This window comes from Mercenaria mercenaria, chromosome 11 (assembly GCF_021730395.1).
Source record: "Mercenaria mercenaria strain notata chromosome 11, MADL_Memer_1, whole genome shotgun sequence".
In the NCBI taxonomy this organism is placed as follows: Eukaryota; Metazoa; Mollusca; class Bivalvia; order Venerida; family Veneridae; genus Mercenaria; species Mercenaria mercenaria.
The window spans coordinates 32,362,248-32,390,084 of NC_069371.1; the positions used below are offsets into that span (position 1 = coordinate 32,362,248).

The 27,837-nt window shown below is 34.6% G+C and overlaps 1 protein-coding gene across 1 annotated transcript in view; it reads left to right on the forward strand.

The window, feature by feature from the left end:
• The window catches only part of LOC123531568 (parathyroid hormone 2 receptor-like), a 227,006-nt gene that overhangs the window by 65,685 nt on the left and 133,484 nt on the right, over nucleotides 1-27,837 (forward strand). Inside the window, exon 6 of the mRNA XM_053518018.1 lies at nucleotides 8,969-9,134. Coding sequence (XP_053373993.1) covers nucleotides 8,969-9,134 — 166 coding nt within the window. The remainder of the gene's footprint in view (nucleotides 1-8,968; nucleotides 9,135-27,837) is intronic.

A 27,837-nucleotide genomic window follows, 5' to 3' on the forward strand; every position in this document is an offset into this window, starting at 1 on the left:
TTATCGCCTTTACTTCTTTAAAGAATACACTGAACAAAACTTACAAACCGACACCTTATTAAATGCGATTTCTTAGCAATTACTGTATAGATCTAATAAAACATGGCAAAACTTTATTTAAACAAGGTCTTACAATTTATACAGGTAAAACTCGTGTCAACTGTCGCGGGAGCCCAAGCGGAACGAATAGTTCGCTTTTAAAATTTTGGCTCGAAAATCACGTGTAAACCATGGAAATTGGCACAAAATATTCAGTCGACTCCTTTGTTCATGCACTAAAGTAAAAACATTAAACATGGGCAGAATGTCTATCTAAGAACGTGATAGAGCCGTCAGAATGCTCGCAACCGTCATGCCAGCCAGACAGGTACGTTGTAATTAAATAATCTTTTTGTAATCGATTTTTTAAAATTACACAACTTTTCTTGTTTTTGTATGGTTTTAACACGTTTCTTTAAAACTATTTCAGGATACAAGAGTCTTCAATAGGCATCATACAAGCATCCATCAGTTATGAACGAAATTTCAACGAACCCGAAGTGTTGCTAATGAACCACGCCGTCCTCGGGGGGTCGTGGGGAGGGGGGGGGGGGTTGAGTAAGAACGCATCACCAAGACAGGTACATTGTTCTGTCCCTCTTACGCAACCGATTCACACCTGCAACCGAGTCAGCGAAGCAGACCGTAGGTACACACAACCCTTATGTCATCACTCAGACCATCCGTAATCGCCTCGGTTTGCGATCCCGTCGTCGACGGAAGGTTCCAGTTTTCAACCCTAGATACCGACAAGCAAGGTTAGAATGGGCAAGGCGTCACGTAAGATTTACCAGGGCTGACCGGGCAAACGTGTTGTTTGTCGATTAGTTTCGGATCAGACTCTATGGTGCCGACGGCCGAACACACATCTTTCGTCGACGGGGAGAGCGGTATTGCGCAAATTGTCTTATAGAGATCGATCGTTTTAGGGGAGGATCGGTTATTGTGTGGGCAGGGGTTTCTTTGCAAACCAAGACTCCAATAGTCCATATTCAAGGGAATTTCAATGGACGAAAGTACCAGGATGACATTATCTAGCCCGTACTTGTTCTGCACATCCGTGCCAATCGGGGAATGGTTTTAGCCCAGGATAACGCTCCTTGCCATACTGCTCGGGGTACTAAAGATATGCTCACACAAAACAACATAAGAATTCTGCAATGGCCAGCGAAAAGTCCTGACCTTAACCCCATAGAACATGTGTGAGACTTACTTAAGAGGAGGGTCAGGGACTTGCCACAACGGCAAACTCTGGTCGAACTCTTGCGTGACATTACAACTGTTTGAGCAAATATCATTGCAGCGTGATATTCGTAACTACATTGTATCTATGAGAGTGAGGTGTCTTGCCGTGATTCCTGCAAATGGTGGACACACGCGATACTAAAAGCACGGATCCGTTTGTGACTTTTTGTTTTGAGGGTGAAGATGTTAACTTTATACGTTTTGCTATTAAACATGTTTTGTTTTGACTGAAATTTCACTGGCATATTTTCAATAACAATTATTAATATTGTATGTAATTATTTTTGTCTTTAATACAAACGTAGTTTTTCAATATCTGAAATTATCTGGTGTCGGTTTATAGGTTTTGTTCAGTGTATAGTAAATATAGTATGTGCTATTAAAGATAAAACATACAACACATTTTCACCGTTTTAAATTACTCTTACATTAAATTGTGCAAATAAAGCTTTCCAATTGCGAATAGAACAAAAATTTTTATGTCCCCCGAAGGGGAAACATACTGTTGCCGCTTCTTCCGCCCGTCCGTCCGTCCCACAATTCTTGTCCGGAGTATTTGTCAGCAACCATTGTTTGGAATTTAGCGAAACTTCATACTTTATTAGGATACTTTTCCATCAGGAGGAAATGCGCGTATTGTCTTCATGTTCTGGTCGGATGATTTTCACCGAGTTTTGGCCCTTTTATCATTCAACAGTAGTACACTATAGTACAATACTTTTTGGGGAGTATTTCTCATCAGCCACTCGTTGGAATTTAGCGAAACTGCATAGGAAGCTTCACTATCAAGAGGAAATGTGCAAAGTTTCTTCATATTTCGGTCGGATAGTTTTCACCGAGTTATTGCCCTTTGTTTATTCAGCAGTAGTATATAGTACAGTAGTATATAGATGCGCGTATTTTCTTCGTGTTTCGTTCGAATGAGTTTTCAGTGAGTTATTGCCCTTCGAGTTGTCAACATTAGTATACTATAAAACCATTTCTTGTCCGGAGTACTCTTAAGCAACCACTGGCTGGAATTCAAGCTTCATTCTCACGAGGAGATGCGCATTATGTCTTCATGTTCTGGTCGGAAAACTTTCACTGAGTTATTGCCCTTTTAGTATTAAACATAGTATACTATAGTATCATTTCTTATGCCCAGTCTGTGAATTCCACTTTAGCTCTTTAAATATGCAAAAAAAAAATCATATTTCTGGGAACATCCATCGGTTCTACAGATATTATCTGGTTTTACTTTTTTCCTATTTCAAACTCTGTAGACCTCTCACACTGATAAGCCCTTTCATCTTAGTTTTTATAGATAAGTAATGCACTACTATAAACGAAATTCCACAACAGATTAGTCTTATTGCTGTTAAACATATTTTAAACTAATTTATCGCAAACATTAATAGAACTGTTAAACTATTGCAGAGCTTAGAATCTTGATAATTTAGAGAGAAAATTTAAGCTTTTAAATGAAGTATTCAGATTTTATTTGTTGATTTTTTCATTTGTAGAAATTGTTATAAACACATAAACAAACTCGAAGTTAATTCGTTATGATACAGGATAGCTTGGTGATTAAAATTATGTTTTTTTTTATAGTTTAACTTCAGACATTTTTTTACTGATAAAAGGATCTACATTAGAACAAATAACGTGTTTATTAATAACAGAAGCAAAACAAATTTAATTTTCAAGATATTTTATCACAGCTGAAACACCATTTGAATATGACTGTTTTCACTTCAAAATTCGAACACCTGTGAGATAATTTATTTCGTGTGCCTAGGTGTGATTGTCTGCAGCGGCATTGAATAGTTCCAAAGAATTTTGGATACATGTTCGAACATACGCCCTGTTTCCGATCAGAGTGTATCTAAAAAAACAGACATGCCGTATCGGTAAACGCTTGAAATGTTCCACCCTATGCCTGTGGTACACCGTCAGCCAAAACCAAAACGATAAACAATCTAATGTTTCAGTTGTTATCAAGAAATATTATATAAACCGCATTGATAAAATATGCATGTTATGCACAAAATTCTAATTTGTTTATGTTGCCATGGACACCTAATATTGTTACGGAATTCGGTTGGTATGTGACTCGATCTTTAGGTTGACGTTTTGAAGTACCATGGTTTGATATTACAGAGAGTTTATGCATAACAAGCAAATTAATTATAAGATTTATCAAAGTTTTCAGAAAACTGATGGGGCGGAGAAATTGTTTTGTAATGGTTATGCAGGGAATACGATATTTATAAACGTAATATTCGTAAGTTTTGTTTAAACTGACTTGAACACTTGCGAACTTACATGTGTTTTTAATTTACAAATATCTCGGATTGCTTAATAGCAAATTTATTGTAGATTTAAGCATCACCTTCTGAAAGGCTGAAATTGTCCTGTGAAGATGCATGTATAGAGAAACGTTTCAAAGCATATACATGTTATAAGATCTACATGTATCTAATTATCCACTTCCATGCTATAAGATCTACATGTATCTAATTATCCACTTCCAGTCGTTTTTTTCCAACCAAGCATTTGATGAATTCGTCTCGACTGAACGCAAAATTTGCATTACGATATTAACAAATTGTAGTTCTAAATAGTAGCTTTGTTACTAGGTCGCGAAAAACAGAGGTAGTTTAACATGCAAACCTATTCTCCGTTCCGTACCGTTTTCCTATTACCAAAAGCACACGATTCTATCTTTAATATATATTGCCATTAATAAACGCATTGAATTTACATGATACACACTTTTTAGATATGTCTGCTAGGTTAAGTATGACAGTTAATATGCAAATATATGGTTTGGTGAAGGAGGGAGAACTACTTTAAAGCACTATTTTGTCATTAAGGAATGACTGATTTTTTAAACTCTGTATAAGATTATGTTAGCACTGAGGAGGATACCCCTCCCCAAAAACGGACCTCTTCCGTCATGAATTACTACGTAGATGTGTAAATATTTCATGTAGTTACCAAACACTGAAAATTGATCATGTATTTCGAATGATCAAAACATCTTTAGAAATATCAAATATGTGCATTTTCTACATTATATTTTGTTGTACTACTCACAATTAAAAAAAAAATGCGAAATGAGAATTTAGGTAATATTGTGTATTGTAGATTGTTTTGAGTTGCTTGAAATAAAAAATAATGTTGTTCCTTATCGTATATGACATGCTTATTAGCATGAAATGAATTGTCTCATTACCATAGATATTTAGCGTGTACCATATGGCAATAATCTAACGCGCTTTATAGTTTATACTCCAAATTATTCATTTGTCAGGTCCATATGTTTCATACATTTTGATTACGCTCTAATATCTGCAAAATGATGTAATAGTATGAAAGAATATAAGTATCTTTCACGTGTTGAAGGTGCGGATGGAACTATCTAGCTCGAGGGTAACTGTTTAGGGGGTAACGGAGCTCTGCCGAAATACCACCAAACAATTACTCGAGAGCCAGATATTTCCACCCGCACATTCAAATAGTGATAGATTCTTTTTCTTGCATGCCGTATTCTTTAATTAATAGAAAAAAAAGATAATAGGTAAGAGTAGATTTCTCGGAAGCACAGAGTACCATAAACACAGCCTCAAAGCCACGCATTTGCAAAGTAGGCCCACAACAAATTGAAGCTGTAACGGAAAATTATTATAGATGGGTTGCTTCAAAAATCCAACAAGAAAAAACGAAGTAAAACAAATGCTTTTCTTTTAAGTACTATTTTATCATAGTAGCATATGAATTTACAAATTCATTCATAAATTGCAGCGCGTGAGTAATCTTATACCCCGGGGTGTAAGATGAGTTTTTCTAGCACCGGCAAAACATGAGAAAGCAAGAACAAAAGATGCATGCATTACCAAATGAAAGCAAGGAAAAAGATGCAAGCATTACCATTACCAAATGGAAGCAAGGAAAAAGATGCAAGCATTACCAAATGGACTTTATATCGTTATCAAAGAAAACTTACATTAATTACGGCGTTCATTTATATTCTGAAATAGCGTGCAGTCTGGTATCTTCGAAGTTGATTTGGCGGTGATGTATCCACTTAACGAAGACTTATATTAAGACTGAAAAATAGCCTTAGGAACAAACGTTTTTGTAATAAATAAATACTGACACAACATATCAGTTAAGCTAATGTTTTAAGTGCGCCGTTTTGCATGATATATATTTTCATTCAGAATTGTCATAGTTTTTGGGGACAACAAAAATACTCGATTTTCTGTCAGACTGTTCTAGTTGTCGCCGTCTTATACAAATGTCATATTTTGTGCAAGATGTGATAAAATATGAAAATAATTTTAACATCTTGTTTCATTTTTTTACATGTTATACATTTAAGAAATGAAATGATTTTTTTCGGTGTTCATGCGAAATGAACGACAAATCCATGAATCGCGCTAGCATTTTACAGTACATGCTTGCTTGGGATGTATTAATAAGTACTTAGCTCAATAGTAGACCTACGGATCACGGAGTTGTGAGTTCTCGGGCGTGGCATATGTTTTCCGTGACGATTTGATAAAATGCATTTTGCCTGAAATCATTCGTCTTCAACCAGAGAAGTAGGCATTTGTACAGAAGCCAGGTCTGGAACACTGTTTAGGTTACCTGCACGGTGTAAGTTTACTGAAATACTGTTAAAAACGGCGTTAAACCCAAAATAGGAAGATGGCTTAGATAACAGTTTGCACGGCATTTGCCGCTTGTCTTCATTCATGTATATATTATATACGCCATTAAGGCAGTATTCGTCGTAGCAATCAAACAAATGACTGTCTCTATTGTACTGTATATACGTGGAAATGATACCTTGGTTTTCTAATCTAGGCTGAATATATTGGATTGAAATTCATGTTCTTTTAACCAGTTTGACTTATATGAACCTAGTAAAAAGAACAAATATCCATCTGGAAAATCCCCGTTACAAGAACAAAACTACCTATAACGGAGTTAAACCCCAAAACAAAAACAAAAACAAAATAGGATAAGGCTTACATAGCACGGAATTTTCCGACTGTTTTCATTCATGTATATATTATACGCCATTTAGGAAGTAACCCAACAAATGACTGTCTTTATCGATTATACATATACGTGGAAAAGATACATGTGTATCTTTGTTTTCTAAATGGTTGAATTTACCGGATTTCATTTCATGTTCTTTTAAACAGTTTTGACTTATATTAACCTAGAGGTAATAATAAGAACAAATATTCATCTGGAAAACCACCGCCTTTGGACGGTCAGTGGTTAAACTAATACCGGTTGTTGGTGCAAAAATCTCACTTTTAATCCCCGGCATGTTCCAAAGTCACATGACCATGGAAGTTATATCTATCCCCGGCTTGTGAGTCTCTTACACACTCAGTGGTGGTTTATTGTAATAGAAAGCACGGTATGTAAAAAGCTGCCATCAGGTTCTACTAAATATGCGTGTGAACACATTATTTTTAATTGTACAGTATTACAAGTTACCGAAAACAGAGTACTACCGTACATTTTTGACAGATCAAAGCATCTTCAAAAATATATAATTAATGTATATACATTTATATATATTATATTTTGTTGAAATACTTAAATTCATAAAAATGAGAAAATTAGTCTTTGTTTCATTGTTGTAGGCCTCAGCGATTCCTTTTGAGCCGCTTAAAAGAAAATGTTGTCTTCTTGAATCAAATGGTCCGCATATTAGCATAAAAAAACTTGTTTAATTACAACAAAAATATATCATATGACAAGAATGACGACAATGCAATATCTTTTTGTGATGAATTCTGTCGATTTTATTAGAAAATCAGTTATTGGTTACCAGCTGTAAAATAGTTCTTAAGCAGCTGCCACTGGGCGTTAGGGGCGTTCCGCTTATTTCATTACCTCTGACAGAAGGATTTAATCAATCCTTGTAAACTTAGTCTATTATCGGTGTTACTTTACTTGATTGCGTGAGCATTTCAAAAGGATCTTCCTGTTGATTTGATTAGCCTGTAAACTACAGTCTTATGTTAGTGTTGTTTAAATTCAAGGTGATTTGAATTTTGACCGAGTGGTTAAAGTCATCTGCCCTTTACCAGTCTGGGCTCGAGCCTCGCTTGGGGCATAGAATTACTACACCATCAAAAGCTGGAAAGTCTTTATATGATTACGATATGATTATGTTGGAGTGACGTTTAACCCGATAAAAAAGGAGTATTATTGTAGAGTCGAGTTACGCATAAGCCGAATCTTGGGTAGGGTATATTAAACATTCAGTTACCTCTGTTGAGCGGACTGCTTTTGTTATTCAACTCGTTCCATTGCATACAGTCAGAAGTTTTATTACAACTCGTTCGTGCAATAAATCAATAATATAATTATAATCTTAAAATTGCGTTCTGTGTTAACCCAAATTAACGATCTCCCATCATTTCTGCCACTGTGCATAACTTCGCTGTACCCAAAAAAGTCGTATGTTTGGAACACTTCTTTTGTAATTTATGATGCCATCGCTACTAATTTATTATTATGCAATTCCGTTCTATATTGCTAAGGTACTACTGCTAATACAGCCCTGGAATATTTTTTTTTTCTGAATGTAAAATTTTATTATACTCCATATCATTCATATTTCGTATTCATCTAAGCCAAAAAGATATGTAGGTTTCAAATTGTTGAAATGATTTTCACGACCTGGATTTCTATTATATCGCTATTTACATTGATAACTGAGTTGATTTATATTCTGAAATAGTGTGCATGCTGCCATGTATCTGAATAGTTGATTTTCGCTAAACAATGCTTTTATTCAGACTGCAAGTAGCAGACGTTTCTATATATGAGCCGCGCCATGTGAAAACCAACATAGTGGGTTTGCGACCAGCATGGATCCAGACCAGCCTGCACATCCGCGCAGTCTGGTCAGGCTCCATGCTGTTCGCTAACAGTTTCTCCAATTCCAATAGGCTTTAAAAGCGAACAGCATGGATCCTGACCAGACTGCGCGGATGCGCAGGCTGGTCTGGATCAATGCTGGTCGCAAACCCACTATGTTGGTTTTCTCATGGCACGGCTCATATACATACTGATGTGAATGCACCTTTTTGTATGATCAATAAATGAGGTGAAGAAGTGAGATTATATCTTAAGGCAAATATGTTCGTTCTTGAAACAAGTATGTTCTATGACAGTTTACAAGAGGCTCATGTCAACTTTGAATAAAGGGGAAACAGGTTAAACACTACAATAAACATCAATTATAGGTTGCAAGTGTGTGTGTCTGTTGCATTAATCCTATGTAAATTAGTAAATTTGGGCCTCCTTAGTCGAGTGATTAAGGTCAATGACTTCGACACTGATGTTGGTTCGGGACCTCGTTAGGGGTATAACATTCATCATGTAACGAAGCCGAGCATCTGGTTTACGGAAGGTCGGTGGTTATACCAAAGAACTCAGTTATACCTGAAACAGCGCCAAAAAGTATTATGGGGTCTTTCGGCACCGTAAAAAGCTGGCAAAGACGCCATATTACCTAACACATGTCGGTGCGACTCTAAAACCAACGAATAGAATAAAAAACAAACAGAAATTTGTAAGTAAATCTGAGTACTTACTGTTACCACTTGATAAATATGGAACCAGAACAGTAGCTAACGATTATTATTAATTATTTTACTTGCAGAAAATTACATTGTGCAAGGAATTACATTCATCTCAACCTGTTTCTATCGTTCTTACTCCGAGCTGCACTGAGTGTTATAAGAGACAACACATGGGAACATCATCTAGGCTTCCCGTCGGACGTAGAGACCTTACCGAACGGAACAATCGTGTATACGGATGGTCCGGTAAGTTTAGTTTTAAGGCCAGCCTATTCGCTTTTAAAGCGGTTTGATTCTAACAAATCGGTCTAAGAGTGTTTACACATACTTAAAGACACCGACTTTCAGATCGTACGACAACATCAAAAAAGGGAAAAAAATAGTTATGTGTATCAGGAAATTATTGCTATATTTCTTAAGAAGACTTTGAAACTTACTTATTGACATATATTATCTTAGGGAAACAAATGACAAATGGTAGGAATAATAAGTTTTTATTCCCGTGGTGGCCCAGGTTCGATTCCTGACTCGGACATGTTTTGAGTTTTCTTGGACCCGAATTTTTAAGACAGTTTAGAAAAAAAATCTAATGTTCTAATGTTAATAATATGACAACACTTTAATTTTAAAGAAAGATCATTTTTAGCCAAAATGTGGAGTCCAGACCCTTTAAAGCATTTCTTTCAAGTTGTGTTTGCCACTGGCATTTCAATGCAGTTGCCCCCTGAATGCCTTTTTTTCTGTTTCGGTTATGTGGTCTACAGTATATGAATTTTAATATGAAAATGTCTAAATATAAAACAAACAGTGTTTCGTATGGGCGTTTTGAAAATGTAGACCTTATATAACATAATACCCATTCGCAAAAAAAAAAAAAAAAAAAAAAAAAATAAATAAATAAATAAATAAACAGTAATGGAAACGTGCCTTGGGCTTATGGCGTCCATTCAACGTTACTGGAGTTGTCTCGGCCTCAGCCTATTGTGGTGCGTGAGGGGTGAATAGACCCAGATATTCAAGTCCATAAAGAGCTACTACTTCCAAACAATCTTCTTTCTTACAGATATAATTTAACTTCATACGATTAAAATTTATGAAACCCGTATTGAAATTGTTAAATTCTATCGTAAGTCTTGGATTCCGTGTTGTTATACTTCCTTGTCCTTGGGGATCATGGAGTCCATTCAATACCTGTGTAAAAAGTTCCGCTTATGATAATAAGCCGGTGCTAGCGGGACGTGAGGAGTCAAACCTAGTCTGTTAGGACTTTTCTTGGTTGCAGTCTATGCTTCCGTAAGATCTCCAATTCAATGTACGGTACAACAAAGACACCGTATTTCCCTTTTTGAAGAAAAGAAATGGCAGACTTGATTCACTGAAATGAAGCAACACATGTACCGGCTTTATCCGAATACTTATAAATAAATAAACAAAATAAAAACAAGATATTTCAGTAAATACCAATATGTTACGAATGTGATATAATTTTACAATTCTATTCCTGCATTTGATATCTTAATTTTGCAGTAGACATTTATTTCGTACTTCAAATACTACTCGAGTGTTGTTTAGGAGTATAGAAATTAATACTGTCTTAACGTCACAAACTAACAGCTTGTTTTACTTTTTATTTACAGCAAATGGATGTATTTCTTAAATTGATATAAATGGCTCTACGTCTACTTTCAATTATAGATAAAGTGGAAACAGTCATACAATAATCTTGCAGGAACTTCTGATATGAACGGCAAAATATTCTTTTATGTCTTTAAGCCAGGGCGTAAAGATATGGAAAATCTATTTGCTTGTCATAAATTGAGAGACAATGTCGTATTTTATGACCATGCTGATAATCCGTCAATATGGCTTAGTGGTATATTATCGTCAACAATTAAAAATAACATACTCCAGTACAAAATGGCCCCAAGAGTGATACATAAAGAAACAGATCTTTCGACGTTTTTCTCCACTAGATGTAAGGTCTTGTTGTATTAACGCTTGCACACCATACCCACAAATAAAGCAAGTGTTTTCATTTTAATTAACAGTTGAATTATCATATCATTGAATTACATAATGTTTTATATCAATCAGGTGCTAAACATTTAGATATTTTACTTTAAATCAAACTAGAAATGCTCAGTGTTTTGATACTCATCGTTATTTACAAGAAATATTTCACATAAACGCAGTGACATAATTATCCTTGTTGAAAAAGCAGGCCCTGAAATTTTTAAGCTGGCCAGATGTATACCTGAAAGGAACATTTACTCTAATGTACCGGGGATAACCGTACATTATAACGGTATTGCTTGAAGAAAAAGATGTGGGATGTAATTGTGTTGTATGTGCACACAGACTTGGAGCTTTCAATGATAAAACGTACGCTGTCTTACAAATTGCTACGATTTATGCCCTTTTCTCATTATTCTGAACATTCTCATTGCTTCGAGCCTTGAAAATGAATATGCTGCGTTTGGCAGTTACGTCGTTTTTGTTTTTAGTAAGAACTTTATATTGCTAGGAGTTATAGAAAAAAAACTCAGTGAAAGGTTTTAGACTGAATAAAAAGAAAATAGATATATACTCACTGGACTTTTGAAAAAAAAAGGTCCAGGAAATAACGTACATCAGTGAACATTAAATTGTAGAAAGATTGAAAACTTTATTGTCGTAATACACACACCGATATCTAGAAACTTCCAAAATGAATTTCTTTATTCACAAAAAAGGTCAAATTATGACATTTTTACCTGATTTATTGAAGACAACACATTTTTTTTTATTTCGGAACAAAAACGGTAGGGTCGCTTTCCGTAACAATTTCAAACGGGAGTTATGAAAAAATATCTGTATTTTCCGAAAATAAAGTCTTTTTTACTAAAAAAAATGCATTGTTGCGCATTTATTTTTATTTTACTATTTTTGGCGTTTTATGTGTAAGGTCTGGATCCTTCTTAAGACATCTGATAAATAAGTAAACATGTGATACATGATTAATTTATATTAAAGGGTTAAAGCAGCATGCCTCCAGATTTGACTAAAAAGTAATCTTTCTTTCAAATTGAAGTTTTGGTCATATTATGAACATTAGAATATGAATTTTTGTTTCTAAAGTATTTTAAATACTCCTTATCAAGAAAAAAAAAGATGACTGCGTCGGGAATCGAACCCCGGACCGCCGCGGCAATAAAGACATTTTCCCGTCGTCGTAACCAATAGAGCTATAGCTGAAGTAGTGAATAATGGCTTCAAAATATAGATATTTATAATCGAGACAGTTTACCTGGAGCAAAAGCGTGACAAACGCTTTTCGATTTTCATCGTAAAAAGAAGTAAAAACAGCAAATTCTCATGTGTTTCCGTAACATAAAGTTTGTCAGTAATTAAGTTTTAAAGCCTTCTTAAGAAATATAGCATTTATTTCAAGATATTTTTTTCTAAAAAAAATGATTTTTTTTGTTGTCGAACGATCTGGAGGCATGCCGCTTTAAAGGGAATGTTGTCCTGACATGTCTTCTTTTATTAACCTTAGGGATAAGTTTTATAGTACATACCGTGAATATCAATTATTTAAATGGTTTACATTTTTTACTACAAACACAATATAGTTGCTCCCAATAACATATAACCATTAATAGTATTACAGCTACTACACCCTGTTGCACGCTGCACTGTTCATAATTTAGTTTCCATATCCGAAACAAACATGTAAAACTTTTGAAAATATATGTGTGTTTGCAAAATTCATTTCAAAATATATCTCAGCAAATTGTTGTTTCTAGAAATATTAAAAAATATTAACTGCGCTTGCGCGTTTTTTTTGAAGACTTAGATATATGACATCAATAGAATAATGTTGTAAACAAAATAACAGCTAGATGTTATTGCGAGTAAAGAATACATACCAAGCCTATTGGATAGATCAGTATTTAACAGTTTACGCTGTGGCACAGCGAATCAAAGTGATACACTTACTAGAATTGTTGTACAGAATTCTACATGCATGATTTACATCCAAAAATATATTATACACGTACATGTATTTATTACTCGAGTGAAGCAAGCATTGTGAGTTGATTTTTTAAAAACGAATATCAATTCTTTTGGTTTTATGTATCAGGCTGAAACAATACGATTAGCATTCATTCACAACCAGGCAGATATTTTAAAATAAGTTAAGGCAAGGCTGTGTGGGATGATATTTACCAGACTGCTGTGTCTGTAATAGCAGTATCAGATTAAGCGAATATATACAAATGCAATCTTTTATAATATACTCCAGACGTCTAGTTAGAAACAATTGTACAATTGCATGTAAAAGTGTATGTTGTACGGTATGAATTTTCATGAAACAAAGAAAAAAAATCAAATGGATATAGTGGCTGTCACGATCCGTACACGATAGGTCCTACATTCTAAACCGCCAAGATAGATTTAAGACAGCACACGCATTTTTACACTCCTGTATGATATAACTGAAGTCCTTTTCATGCCCCGGCATTACAAATTTTTGGTCATACAGTGTTACCCCTTTCGGTTCATGTCCGTCCGTCCATTTATGTCTGTGTATGTCTGATATTCAAATTAATTAGCACGAACATTTATCTTAACAAGACGTAATGTCCAGACTCTAAATCAAAGGTCAAGGTCACACTTGGGTATCAATATGTTTATTAAATATTTCTTGTCTGGTCTGTAACTATTGTATGCATTGAAATATTTTCAAACAACTTGGTACAAACATTTAGCGTAACAAGACAATATTTCACATTCAAGACCCAAGTTCAGACACATTGTTATTTCCGGTCCTTATTCGGGTTAAGATGACATGTCTCTTGCGAGGCTTAAACCCTTAACTTAAATGTCACGTTCTAACTAATTGTTCAGTTAAAATGCCCTATTCTTAATTGTTCTATTTCTCAAAGGACACATACGTGTGTGTCTTAACCTCACACAACGTTGACTTCGGTGTCCTAAAGACACCTTTCTAGTTGTACCTCATTTGTAATAATGTATCTAATACCCCCGGTATAGGTTTAACATGTTAACACGAGAATAGTTTTAGAATAAGTCACAAAATTATTTTGTTTCTATTTTGATTTTTATATCTAATTACATTAGTGAGTACCTCTTTAATTGAAAAAAAGAATGACAAATCAATCAGTACAGAATTACGTTATTTTCCTCCCGCATCAAACAAACGTCAGTATGGTCATACAGCCATCTTGAATGAAGCTTTAGGCTGAAGTAAGTGCAAGTTCCTCTAATAAATAACCATTTCATGTCCTCAAGCTAGGTCGTAAAGATTGGAAAAACAAATTATTGGTTCCGTGTTATCATGTCATAGATTCTGAGAAAACGTCGTGGTTTATGAGCATTGTCAATCAGATAATGTGTCAATAAGGCTCAATGGTATATATGTAGGACAATTTATTCATAAATCAGTTCCTAGATTCTACAATAAATACGATTATTTCACGCTTCGTTTCATAGCAATTTGCCTGCTTCAGTCTTTGTGAACTTTCATGAAAGGTGAAAAATACAATAAATACAGGAAATGACATCTAACGTTCTATCACAATTCAAAACAATCGGTTTCAACTTCTCTGAGTAAGTATTTATTGTTTTTAAGCATAGATTCGGAATATATTGTCTGTATCTTATTTTCTCTTAGATATACGATTTTATAACCGACTCTGTCTGTTAAGATAAATACCTTATCTGTCACTATTTTCGGGTAAGTCCAGTATTTCATGTTGCTACTGTGTCAGGTTTATAAACCAATGACCTTTTACAATTAAAAAATAATAAAAGGTTAGGGAATATTCCCCGGAAGCGCCGAACATCCAAACGTTTTAATTGAAGAAAAGTACATATATTAGAATTGTAACTGAAGAATAATAAATATATGTATAGTACGTTTTATGTGAACTGAACAATACAATTGTAAATTTTTCCAACGTTATTCATTTATGCAAACCTCACCACTCGTTTTTTTCCTCGAGATTAAACAACGCTTGACTTATAAACGAATAGCATGCACACACATGGCAGCTCCTAGTGTTCTAAACAATCACTAATCCAGATGTTATGACATGATATCTACCACACTGCTGTGCATTAATAGTAGAATAAGATAAACGAGATTGTGTAAACCCATTTGTTATGTAATATAATACAGATATTTGTTTTTCAGCCAATTGATATATTATGTATTTTTCTATTTTATGTATAACGGCAATTACGTTATTGTATCAAATATAGATTTGTCAAGGGAATTTTTTTCGTCGAGTGGCAGGAACCGTTATATTAATTATACAAAGGTGTAAGTGGAAAATTGAAAATGCTTATAAATCGTATAGTTGAATTGTAATATGAACGGCAAAATGGATGCAGACGTTTCCACATTCTATGTAAAACTACGTTTTTAAAACCTAGACACAAAGTTTATCCAGGAGGCGGGTTGGGGTGTTGGAGTACCATATGCCTGTTGCATCCGTCCGTCCATAAGTCGTGTCAACTACATACCTTATTAGCCGCTGGGAAGACTTTTATAAATTTGCCTCAGTTATTTACCTCATTAAGATGGTGTGCAGAGAGCACAGCCTATGTCATGAGGTCTATGTCGCTGTTTGAAGTCAAAGGTCAGATAGCTTAACTTCGTGTACGCTCCATATTGTTAAAACTGCTCAAAAGATTTTTATAAAACTGTCATCAATTGTTTACCTCATCAAGACGACATGCAGAACACACTACCCAGGTCACTTTGTCCAAAGGTCAAGGTCACAGTTGGAGGTCAGAGGTCAAATAGAGTATTTTGTTCATTTTTTTACCTTCGTAACCAATGGAAGGAGTTTCATAAAACTAGCATCAAGACGATATGCACAGTATAAAAATCAGGTCACCAGGGTCAATGTCAAGGTCACACTTGAAGTTTTTGTTCACATCATTTTTATTTCCCTATATGAAAGCGGCGTCTAATGGTATTTTTTTCTATTATTGCATTCGCCTGCAATGAGCATATTATACAGAGTCGCAGATCCCACAACAATACAACGATAATCGACATTTGCAAATTAGTTATGGAAGCCTTGAGGGAATATAAAAACGAGCTGTAGTGCCAAAATATAAGCAGTTATTATTTTTTTTATTAAAATCAAAGTATATAACAGTAAGTAATGTTAAGCTTGTGGGTATATCATTTCCTTTACATGCTAAGTTTCTGCGAATTTCACCTGGGAAATAATCCTAGATCTATATGTCTGGCTACTGAAATATATGTAATCGACAATTATGATTTGATTTTTGTGGGAAGAATTGATTGAACAGGTCTATAAGTAATTGTAGAAAAATTTACTTATTGTATAACTTCATAAACTGATCTTTTAAGTTATGTGTGTCTTGTATACGTGTGTGTTTGCGAAGCTGTTGTCTGTGGTGTAGGGAGACTGCGTTTTTGGAACGAGGCTTTCCCTTTTGAATATTCATCCATGCCTTTTTCCCACTCTCCTCCACATTTTGTAGCAACTCGTCTGCTATATTTTTCCGTTACAGTGTCTTCTTGTTGCGGGCCTTCTTTGCGATTCATGGCTCTATGGCTGTGATTGGGGTGTTCTGTGCTTCCGGTAAACCTACCCTAAGCTTACCTTTTTTTGAATGTCTGCCTGAAATCAAATGATTAAAGCATCTCTATAATTCAAAAAGTTCTTTCTGAATCCCTTGGAGAACTATAGAATGATGAATGGCACATATATTTGGTTAATAAAAACAAAGAAGAAGTTTTTGAAACAATTTGATACAGCATTTATAAACAATACAGTAATAGGTTTGAGTTATTATTTTCAACTGAATTGTTATAAATAGTTTATGGCATATTAAATTTAATCTTAATAGATAGTGTAAGCACGATATCATGTCTTGGTTTACTCACATGATATTTTAGTATTTATGCTGGTAACAAATATAAGGATAGAATATTAAGGTAGTTCTGCACGTTTGATGAACACGATGTGACGACGTAACGTCATTTATCCGGAAAAGGTAGAGTAATGCCTGATAGTCGTTATACGGGCGACATAAATGTTGCATCCTATGTACATAGAATTAAACAGTCAGCGCTTCTGTATTTCTTCAAATTACTTATAGATGGGATTTGATGTAAAATAAATAAAAAATATATATCAATTAAGTACATGTAGTAATGCAAGGTCTCCGATTGATATTTGGTGACTTATCAAAAGTAAGCACTGACCTAATGCACTTCATTTGATCATATGATTGCAAAGTGTAAGATCTACAGCTATGAAAAGTTCCGTTAAAATCTTAATCTTGAAACTTTTTCTACACTGGAAAATGTCATCAAATGTGCGATTTTTCAACAGAGATAAGTTTTAAAATTTAATCGGAGGACCAATATCAACAATTCGGTTTTATAGAAAATTAAAGCATGCAACCACATGTTTCTTAGCAGCATCTTTTATAGGACTGTTTTCTCAGAAATTTGTGAGCGATGCAGGGATTTGATGTGACAAGAAACACATTGTAATATTAATGAGCAATTTTACCGAAACAATGCCTATTTACCTCAGAATGAATATTTTTACACATAATACAAGGTAACGATTACCGTACCTCTTATGCTGTTAAGCTCTGTTCCATGGAAACTGATCCATCAAAGGGGTTAGCATATGTTAACTTGCGAAATCATTTTGAGAGTTGTTGCGGTAGGGCAACTAATAGCTTGGTCTAATTTGACATCTCGCAGAATACAAGTTGCACGCGTTAAATCCTATTCTCGATTATTGTTTTCTTATATATTTGTCAAAGGTCAGTCTTTTTTATTAACATAGTAGGAAGTGATACTAAATCCATTTTCGATAACCTCCCTTTTTAACTCTACCTGTTCTAGGTCATGTTCAAAATTGAACGTAATATTTTTCTATTCATGTAATTATGCAAATTCTGTATTAGATAGCGGCTCATTAGTTTTTGATAAAAATACGAAAACCATAATGGAACTTCTAATAGTTTGGCACAAATATTCACCATATCAAGGCGATGTGACATACCATTATGATAACTGAAATTGACAGAGTAAATATTGCAGTATATCTGTGTAAGATTAGAAAAAATAATGTGTCCGCAGAAAAAAAATTCTAGGAAATGCCTTAATAAAGAATAAAGTATATGATATCTTTAATACTATTTTTAGGATTTCAATAAATGATATATAATATCATAAAATGAATTCAATGTATTAATAATAAAGAAGTAAGGATATCACAAGATAGAACAGTTTTATGATAAGTTTATTTCAATTTATGATATATGTTTAATTCAACGTTTATACCATTGAATGGCTTATTGATATACAGAAATAAAAATGACTTTTTTTTATCTTACAATCGATTTTATGGTGTCATTAAATACGTAAAAATCATACAATAAAGCACTACTAAGCTTAAGTAAATGTCATTGAGTAAATTTGCGGATTAATCCGTCATAAAACAATCTAAGGAAATCACTTCCAAGGAAGCATAGAACTCAACCAAGCAAAATTTAAAAAAAAGAGTTGGTTTGATTTGTATGTAGATAACGTACCAGAACACTCACGGCTTAAGCTTCCGTTATTATAGTAAAGGACTAGGACCAGAAAAATATAACGACACCGAGTCCGAGTATGGGGTGACTTTTTACAGCCGTTGCACGGCACGTAAAGACTGCTGTTGTTATTATTAATAAAGTCTATAAGAAGGTCATTTGGAGACTTAGAAAGCAACCAAGCAAAATAATATATCTCAGTTTGACTGAGTCTGTTCATGAGAAGTAATAAAATGTGTACACCCCTCACGTTCCCAAATACCTGTCTAAACGGAATCATTTGCTGTTATAGTAACATGCATGTAACATTTCAATTTGTCGTATTTTGGCGACATGTGTGTTTTCTTTCTTTATTTGTTATGTCGTTGTAGCGTTAAGCGAAACGAGAAAACATGAAAGCACATTTGCATTAATGCAGTTTTCATGCCATTTCTAATTCAGTAAAAATGTAATTTTTGCAAAATATAATTCCTATACTATAAACTCATAAATTCAATAAGATAATTTGAGATAATACAGTTATTTTTCCTAAGCGATTATATTAAACGTTTGCTGTAAATAAAATACTTGAATAATACTAGTTTGCAACGTTTACGACAGGTGTATTAAGAGATAATCTTTTGAGTAAACCTAAATTGAGAACTTCACAAAAGTAACCTAAGATAACGAAAGAAAAAGAATAACATCGTTCCGGAAACATATCTGGAGGGCAATAACAGTACCGGTCTTTTTTCGTGAGGGGGGGGGGGGGGGGGGGGGGGGGTGCGCATGCTTTTAGTAATTTGAAACAACTGTTTTCTATGCACAATATAAAGTCTGTCATTGAATATTAACCATGGCGTTTTTATAGTTTAAAACATGACAAAAATATTGTTGTGCTTAAGTTTCCTTTACTAGTTAATAAGAAAATTGTTTCAACAGCACAGTTCATTAAAAACGCACAACTTTGCTAATCGGATTTCTAAAAATCTAGATCAGATTTTCAATTTAAATTTTCAATTCTTAATCATAATAAAGCTTTCTTTAAAAACACTTTAATTGTTTAGAAACTTGAATTTCGAAAATGTCATATCTAGCGCAGGTTTGCAATTCCTACTTTTGTGTAATTTAAGAAATCAAGATTTAAATTGGAAAATTAGCTCCAAACTACAATAAAAATAAAAAATTAGAATCCAATCTAATGATTTTGTGGAAGTCTCGAATGTTTCAATTTCATTGTTTTTGTAAGATTTCTTCTCCGTAAAATTACCGTTGAGATTTTGAAAACCCTAACAGATCAAAACAAATCATTTGTCTTATTTTTAGCTCACCTGTCACAAAGTGACAAGGTGAGCTTTTGTGATCGCGCGGTGTCCGTCGTCCGTCCGTCCGTGCGTCCGTCCGTCCGTCCGTAAACTTTTGCTTGTGACCACTCTAGAGGTCACATTTTTCATGGGATCTTTATGAAAATTGGTCAGAATGTTCATCTTGATAATATCTAGGTCAACTTCGAAACTGGGTCACGTGCCATCAAAAACTAGGTCAGTAGGTCTAAAAATAGAAAAACATTGTGACCTCTCTAGAGGCCATATATTTCACAAGATCTTCATGAAAATTGCTCAGAATGTTTACCTTGATGATATCTAGGTCAAGTTTGAAACTGGGTCACGTGCCATAAAAAACTAGGTCAGTAGGTCTAAAAATAGAAAAACCTTGTGACCTCTCTAGAGGCCATATATTTCACAAGATCTTCATGAAAATTGGTCAGAACATTCACCTTGATGATATCTAGGTCAAGTTCGAAACTGGATCACATCCCATCAAAAACTAGGTCAGTAGGTCTAAAAATAGAAAAACCTTGTGACCTCTCTAGAGGCCATATTTTTCATGGGATCTTCATGAAAATTGATCAGAACATTTACCATGATGATATCTAGATCAAGTTCGAAACTGAGTCACGTGCCGTCAAAAACTAGGTCAGTAGGTCAAATAATAGAAAAACCTTGTGACCTCTCTAAAGGCCATATTTTTCATGGGATCTGTATGAAAGTTGGTCTGAATGTTCATCTTGATGATATCTAGGTCAAGATTGAAACTGGGTCACGTCCGGTCAAAAACTAGGTCAGTAGGTCTAAAAATAGAAAAACCTTGTGACCTCTCTAGAGGCCATATATTTCATGAGATCTTCATGAAAATTGGTCAGAATGTTCACCTTGATGATATCTAGGTCAAGTTCAAAAGTGGGTCACGTGCCTTCAAAAACTAGGTCAGTAGGTCAAATAATAGAAAAACCTTGTGACCTCTCTAGAGGCCATATTTTTCATGGGATCTGTATGAAAGTTGGTCGGAATGTTCGTCTTGATGATATCTAGGTCAAGTTCGAAAGTGGGTCACGTGCCGTCAAAAACTAGGTCAGTAGGTCAGATAATAAGAAAACCTTGTGACCTCTCTAGAGGCCTCCATAAAAATTGGTCAGAATGTTCACCTTGATGATATCTAGATCAAGTTTGAAACTGGGTTACGTGCCTTAAAAAACTAGGTCAGTAGGTCAAATAATAAAAAAACCTTGTGACCTCTCTAGAGGCCATACTTTTCATGGGATCTGTATGAAAGTTGGTCTGAATGTTCATCCTGATGATATCTAGGTCAAGTTTGAAACTGGGTCAACTGCGGTCAAAAACTAGGTCAGTAGGTCTAAAATTATTAAAATCTTTTCACCTCTGTAGAGGCCATATTTTTCAATGGATCTTCATGAAAATTGATCTGAATGTTCACCTTGATCATATCTAGGTCAGTTTCGAAACTGGGTCATGTGCGGTCAAAAACTAGGCCAGTAGGTATAAAGATAGAAAAACATTGTGACCTCTCTAGAGGCCATGTTTTTCATGAGATCTTCATGAAAATAGTGAGAATGTTCACCTTGATGATATCTAGATAAAGGTCAAAACAGGGTCACGTACCTTCGAAAACTAGGTCAATAGGTCAAATAATAGAAAAACCTTGTGACCTCTCTAGAGACCATATTTTTCAATGGATCTTCATGAAAATTGGTCAGAATTTTTATCTTGATAATATCTAGGTCAAGTTCAAAACTGGGTCACATGAGCTGAAAAACTAGGTCACTATGTCAAATAATAGAAAAAACGACGTCATACTCAAAACTGGGTCATGTGGGAAGAGGTGAGCGATTCAGGACCATCATGGTCCTCTTGTTTTTACATTTCCACTGGGCGAGATGTTTTTAAGTCATAAATTGCTATTTTTATCAAATAAAGATAAAATTATTGCATTATACACAATGTCATTAGCTCGACTATTCATAGAATAGTAGAGCTATTGGACTCGCCCATGCGTCGGCGTCCGCGTCGGCGTCCGCGTCCCGATTTGGTTAAGTTTTTGTATGTAAGCTGGTATCTCAGCAACACACGAACGGATGACGGATGCCGCGTGATCACAAAAGCTCACCTTGTCACTTTGTGACTGGTGAGCTAAAAATAATCTTTTTCAGTTGGATAGACTGCCAGACATTTTATCAGAGAACAAGTGTGTGCTATTTTGGTACTTGTTCTTTTTTTTATAGATTCAAACTTCTTATGGTTAAATAGGCACAAGAAGTATCAATGATGTACCTGGCCTTATGGACTTCAAATTAACATATTTTCTGGTCAGTTGGGATCATACCGATGGGTCAGTGCAACACGGTCGTAACTCATTTTTTGAAAACTTTACAGGAGAAGCAAAAAACATTTTTGTATTCAAATGATGTAATGAAAAACAATACAATCTATATTATTTTTATCAAATAACAATAATAACTACAATACTATGGGAAAAAATGTCAAAAAAATGTTCACTGAGGAGTTATTTGAAAGTTTTTCAGTTACGACCATGTTGCGCTGAAATGTGTGGAAATATTGTCAAAAACTTAGTGCAACAAGGTCGTAACTAAATGATAACAAATAATTTATTGGAGATAATTCATAACAGGATGTTTATTCAAAAGTCTATTAATTCAATATTTTTAAGCATATCCATTTATCTTTTTCTGTACTTTCATTGACTTGTTTTACTCGCAAAAATGTCAAAAAAAAATCATATAATATGTAGAAATAAAAATGTACTACTACAAAAACACATTTTAAATTATTAAAAGTATTTTACAGTAAAAAGACAATAAGAGCTTGACTTGGTCCAAGATATTGCATATTTTACTGAATGTAGGCTCTGAGAGTTTTAATATTCAAAGTTATTTCAGTATTTTACAGTAAATGGACATAATATAAGAGCTTGACTGATCAAAGGTACTTGAATATTTTACTGAATATAGGCACTGGGAGCCTTTATGGTCAAACTTATTTCATTATTTTACAGTAAATGGACATAGAAGCTTGACTGTCCAAAATATTTACATTTTTAATGAATATAGGCTCTGAGAGCTTTTATGGTCAAAGTTATTTCAGTATTTTACAGTAAATGGACAAAAAGTGCTTGACTGGTCCAAGGTACTTGAATATTTTACAGTATGTAGACACTGAGTGTCTTTAAAGTACAAGATATTGCATATTTTACAGAATATAGGCATTATGAGCCTTTAAGGTCTAAGGTATTTGAATATGTCTGTGTTTAGTATTAGATTTTCAACAAGAATATGCACCGGTTCTGCAGCATGAATAATGCATGCCCCAGGAGCAAATACTATTCTGCAAATATACATGTGCATGCTTCTTGATACAAGTCTAAATGTCTTTTTATTACATAAAAATCTACACTTAACAATTATCAATGGTATAAATTTGTTCTTTAGCTTGAGTAAAACTGAAAATGTTATAATTAAAGAACTGATAAACACAACAACACAGTCACATGAAACTAACATCAAAAATGATGCCATACACCTGATGTAAAATTTGAAAGTCAGTATGGTCTGTTCCTGGAAAATTTTGTAATATATGTATGAAGTGGCAGCCTCTGATGCATATTTTTTGTCTAAATTTTCAGGTATTAAAGAGGGTCCCCTCTTCCTATTAGGTTGGTCAGCGGGGTCTCCCTCTGGAATATAGGTATAAAATAGAAGCCTCTAGTGCCTTTTTGGGTCACAACTTTGAGGTACTGATGGGATACCTCCCTCCTGTTAAGGGGTCGGTGGTTCTCTCCCTGGATTTTCTTTTTTAACATAGGTATGAAATGGTGGCCTCAGGTGCAATTGGGTTTAAATGTAAAGGTATAGAAGGGTTCAGAGGGTTTCCCCCCTAGAAATATTTTAAACATAGTTATGAAATACTGGCTTCTTGTGCATTTTTGGGTCTGAATTTTGAGGTACAAGAGGTTAGCCCTTCTACTGTTAGTAAGACTAAAGTGAGGAGAGAGGGGAAGGGCTCTCCCCTGGAAATTTCTGTAATTTAGGTATGAAATGGTTGCCTCTTGTGCATTTCTGGGCCTAAATTTCGAAGTACAGGAGGGGATAACGCCTTCCTGTTTGGTATAATACCTCCTTCCTATTTGGGGAGGGGGAATGTGTCTCCTCTGGAAGTTTTTGAAAATTAGGTATGAAACTAGAGCTGCTTTTGAGAAAGCACATGTCTCCCACAGCTGCCAAGTCATCAGAATAGTAGTATGAGATCGGACAAGAAATGTTCAAGCGTAAACCTTTCTCCTATATATTCTTAATTCCCAATCAGACTTCCAGTTCTTTGATTATCAAAAACACCCCATCAGACTTTCAGAGCTTTGATACAACCTAATCAGACTTCCAGAACTTTGATTATCAAATACAATGCAATCAGACTTTCAGTGCTTTGTTTATCAAAAACCAATGTTTCAAGGGCCATACTTCCAAAGTGCCTGGGTTGATTTGGCTTGTTATCAAACTTGGATGAGGACTTATTGGCAAACACATTTTTTCAAGTTTGGGGAAAATTGGATGAGAACTGTTCGACTTAAAGAGTGTGGACAAGATCTGTGTGATAGACGGATGGATGGACAGACAGGAGTTAATCAATATGTCTCCCACCACACAGTGGTGTGGGAGACATAATAATGGCCTCTAGTGCATTTGCATCGGTCTATATGTTTAGGTATAGAGGGGATACTTCCCTCTGTTATGGGCTCGGGAGCATCTCCCCTCCTGGAAAATTTTGAAATGCAGGCATGAAATGGTGGCCTCTGTGCAGTTTTGGGTCTATTATTGAAAAATATTATTTTGTTTGCATGCAACTTTGATGAGTTTAAGTCAGTATGGGGTGGGGGATATAGGGGAGCATGGGCTCTCTTGGCCATGGCCCTTGATCAGCCAGGCCTTTATGTTGGTGTTTTGCAACATAAAAATCAAGTAAATCATTCATTAAATTTAAATGTAAAATTATTAATGCTGATCATTTATGTTTTAGTGGTTTAACAACTTATACAAATATTCGATATACCTAACAAAATCTTCTGTATATCCAAATAAAACTTATCGGAATACGAGCTTTACAAGCAGAAGTCATGCTTCACTTATAGCACAGAAAAATTTCCACCTTTAATAATACCATTTTGTATTTTGCACAATTCATGGAAATATGCATACAAAAGAAAAATGTTCATTGTTAATCCTTTCCAGTTTTACATGAAACTTGCATAAAGGAAAGTTTATTTAAAAATTACAAGTATAAAAAGCATAGCTGTCAAGGCTCCAGAAAGGCCACGAGTGTGATCGGGGTTCAAAGGAAGGTTTTCCCTCATGGGGGTCTAGAGGGCGATAATCCCTAAAAGCCGGAAACGCCCTCACACGGAAAATATAGATTTTTAACACAAAATATATCAGTTTTGAATAGTCTCCCTCCGTGTTTACTTTTTGTGACGTTTATTCATGAGGTAGAATAACACGTTGCACTGGTGAATGTAAAAGCTGTATTATACGGTATGGAAACACCGTGTCAATGTCTCCTCGCATGTTTGATTCAGTATTATTATAAATTTTCTACGAAAAAAAAAACAATTGATTTCTTTATTTCTTTAAAATGTGTGTGACCTTGAATAGAAGGCATGTGAGCGTGATCTAGGGCCGAAATGCGTGTGTCTTGACAGGTTTGAAAAAGGTGCATTTTTTCCTCTTAAAATTAAGTCAAGACATTATGAATAGGGCTTCTGATGCAAAAAAACTACTGAATTTGGAAGAGGTTTTGCTGAGAAATAGTTAACAGAGTATTTTTTAACAGAGCAAGACTTTTTAATGTTTGGTAAAATCCTAAACATTTTGGTCAATAAATTCTTAACACCACTTTGCATTGATAAAATGAAATATGGTAATAATATTAATTTTGTAGTATAAATACCATTTCTAAGTTGTTGAAAAACTAAAATCATCCTTATTTATCATTTAACTATTGTAATATGTTACTCTTTGTGAGTTACAACCATGTTGCACAGAAATTTCAAAGTGAAATAGCATACTAACTCTGTGCAACAAAGACGTATGTTGAGTTACGACCATGTTGCACTGACTGAAAGTGTCTTCCTGAGATACAACCTTTTGACAATTTTACTTTTTTCACTTTAATTTTAAGAATGTGATTTAGATATTTTAACAAGTGATGTATTTCTGTTAAATAAGGCAAATTATGTAAAAAAGTGTATTTGGTAAAAAAATCAAGTTACGACCATGTTGCACTGACCCATCGATACAGTCCATTCAATGTTGATGAAAGTTTCTTATTTTGCATGGGATGGCGACAAAAGTCCCCATCTGGAAAGGATGAAACAACTTTAAGTTACTCTATAAAAAGAGATCTGCTTAAGCCTGAACTTTTGGGCATTATGTTAACAGTCATCACAGGCAACTTGATCAGGGTAAAACTGGAATTATTATAGACAATTACAGATATTGTACATTGCTTTTTTCTACTCAAGTGCTACTAAAATGTTTTTTATTATTATTTGGACTAATCTAGAAACTTGAAAATTTGATTTGTGTCTTAAATGTTTAAGTGAACATTTCTGTAAAAGCAAACTTTATAGTTTAACACAATAAAACTTAGTATTAAAGGGCAGTTCATTGTTCTTTTTTAAAACTGAGTTACCTCCCTTCAACTGTAACATTAAGAAACAAACTTTCATTCAGCTCTTTTACATGTACAAGCAAATGGAGTAGAGAAAACTGGTTCTCAATACAAACTGTTTACTTGTGAAATGTTTCCACTATGTTTCCTTCATGCACTGTATTGAACAATTTAGACCTGCACCTCTTCATTTCTGAACTTCCTGGTCTGTACTGTTACTACACAGATTTCACTATAAAAAAGAAGAGGCATTTTTAAAACAAATGTTTAGCAAATGAATAGAAGTTCTATAAATGTAGGCTCAAAAAGTTATTGTACAAGTTAGTTAAAATAATCTATTTCAGTTTAATAAACTGCCAGACATTTGATCAGAAAGCAAGTGTGTCAAAAATTGATAATACTAAAGCACTATGTCTGACATTATATACATATAGAGGTACCATCAATAAATCTTGAGTTATATAACAATGGTAAAATGACTCATCTAGCTTTAAAATACTAGTAGACTTTGTGCATCAGGTGGCACAAAGGGTTGTGGAGTGTGGAAAGGTGTCTGAAAATCAACTACATCTAAATGAAGTGTTCTACGTCTAATGTTGTTTGGTACATGGATTCAAACTTCTTATGGTAAAATAGGTAAAACCTGACTGTTTGAGCTATCTATGGATTGTGGTAGGAGTGCAAGACCTGCTTGCAAGTACTAAGATAATGTTGCATAACTAAATATGTGTTGTTCCATGTCACCACCATACAATCTGACTTAAGTACTCAAGTGATCTTCTGAAAGAAGATCTGAGAATCACCTATTCACATTCATCTTTCTGTATATTTGGATTTCCGATATTGCTATTCTTATTTTTATTTGAACCAATCAGATGACTCGTTTCACAGACATTTGACTGAACCATCAAAACAGCTTCAAATGTCACGGGGTGAGAAAATGTGCAGTAAGTCCGGAGGTGGAACCCAGGACCCCTCACTTAGAGGGCGAGTGCTCTACCGACTGAGCTAACCGGCTGCCTGACACATATTCTCCCCTAATGTGACCAAGTCCATACCATGACATATGATACCTCTCAAAACACAAGGGTGCAGTCATGATGTGGTCGTCATAATAAACATGAAAAACCCAGGCTAAATATTGATTTTTTAAACTTCTACTTTCACTTTCAAAATGTTGACAGCAAGGCTCTGATTGGCTAGCAGACGGTTCATCAGAACAAGTCTATCAATAGCAGGTCTTCAGATCCAAAGGGAAGCATTAATTGGAGCTGTACTTTAGTCAGATTGCATCACCATATAACTTTAAATAACTGGCAGAGCCTCAGGTA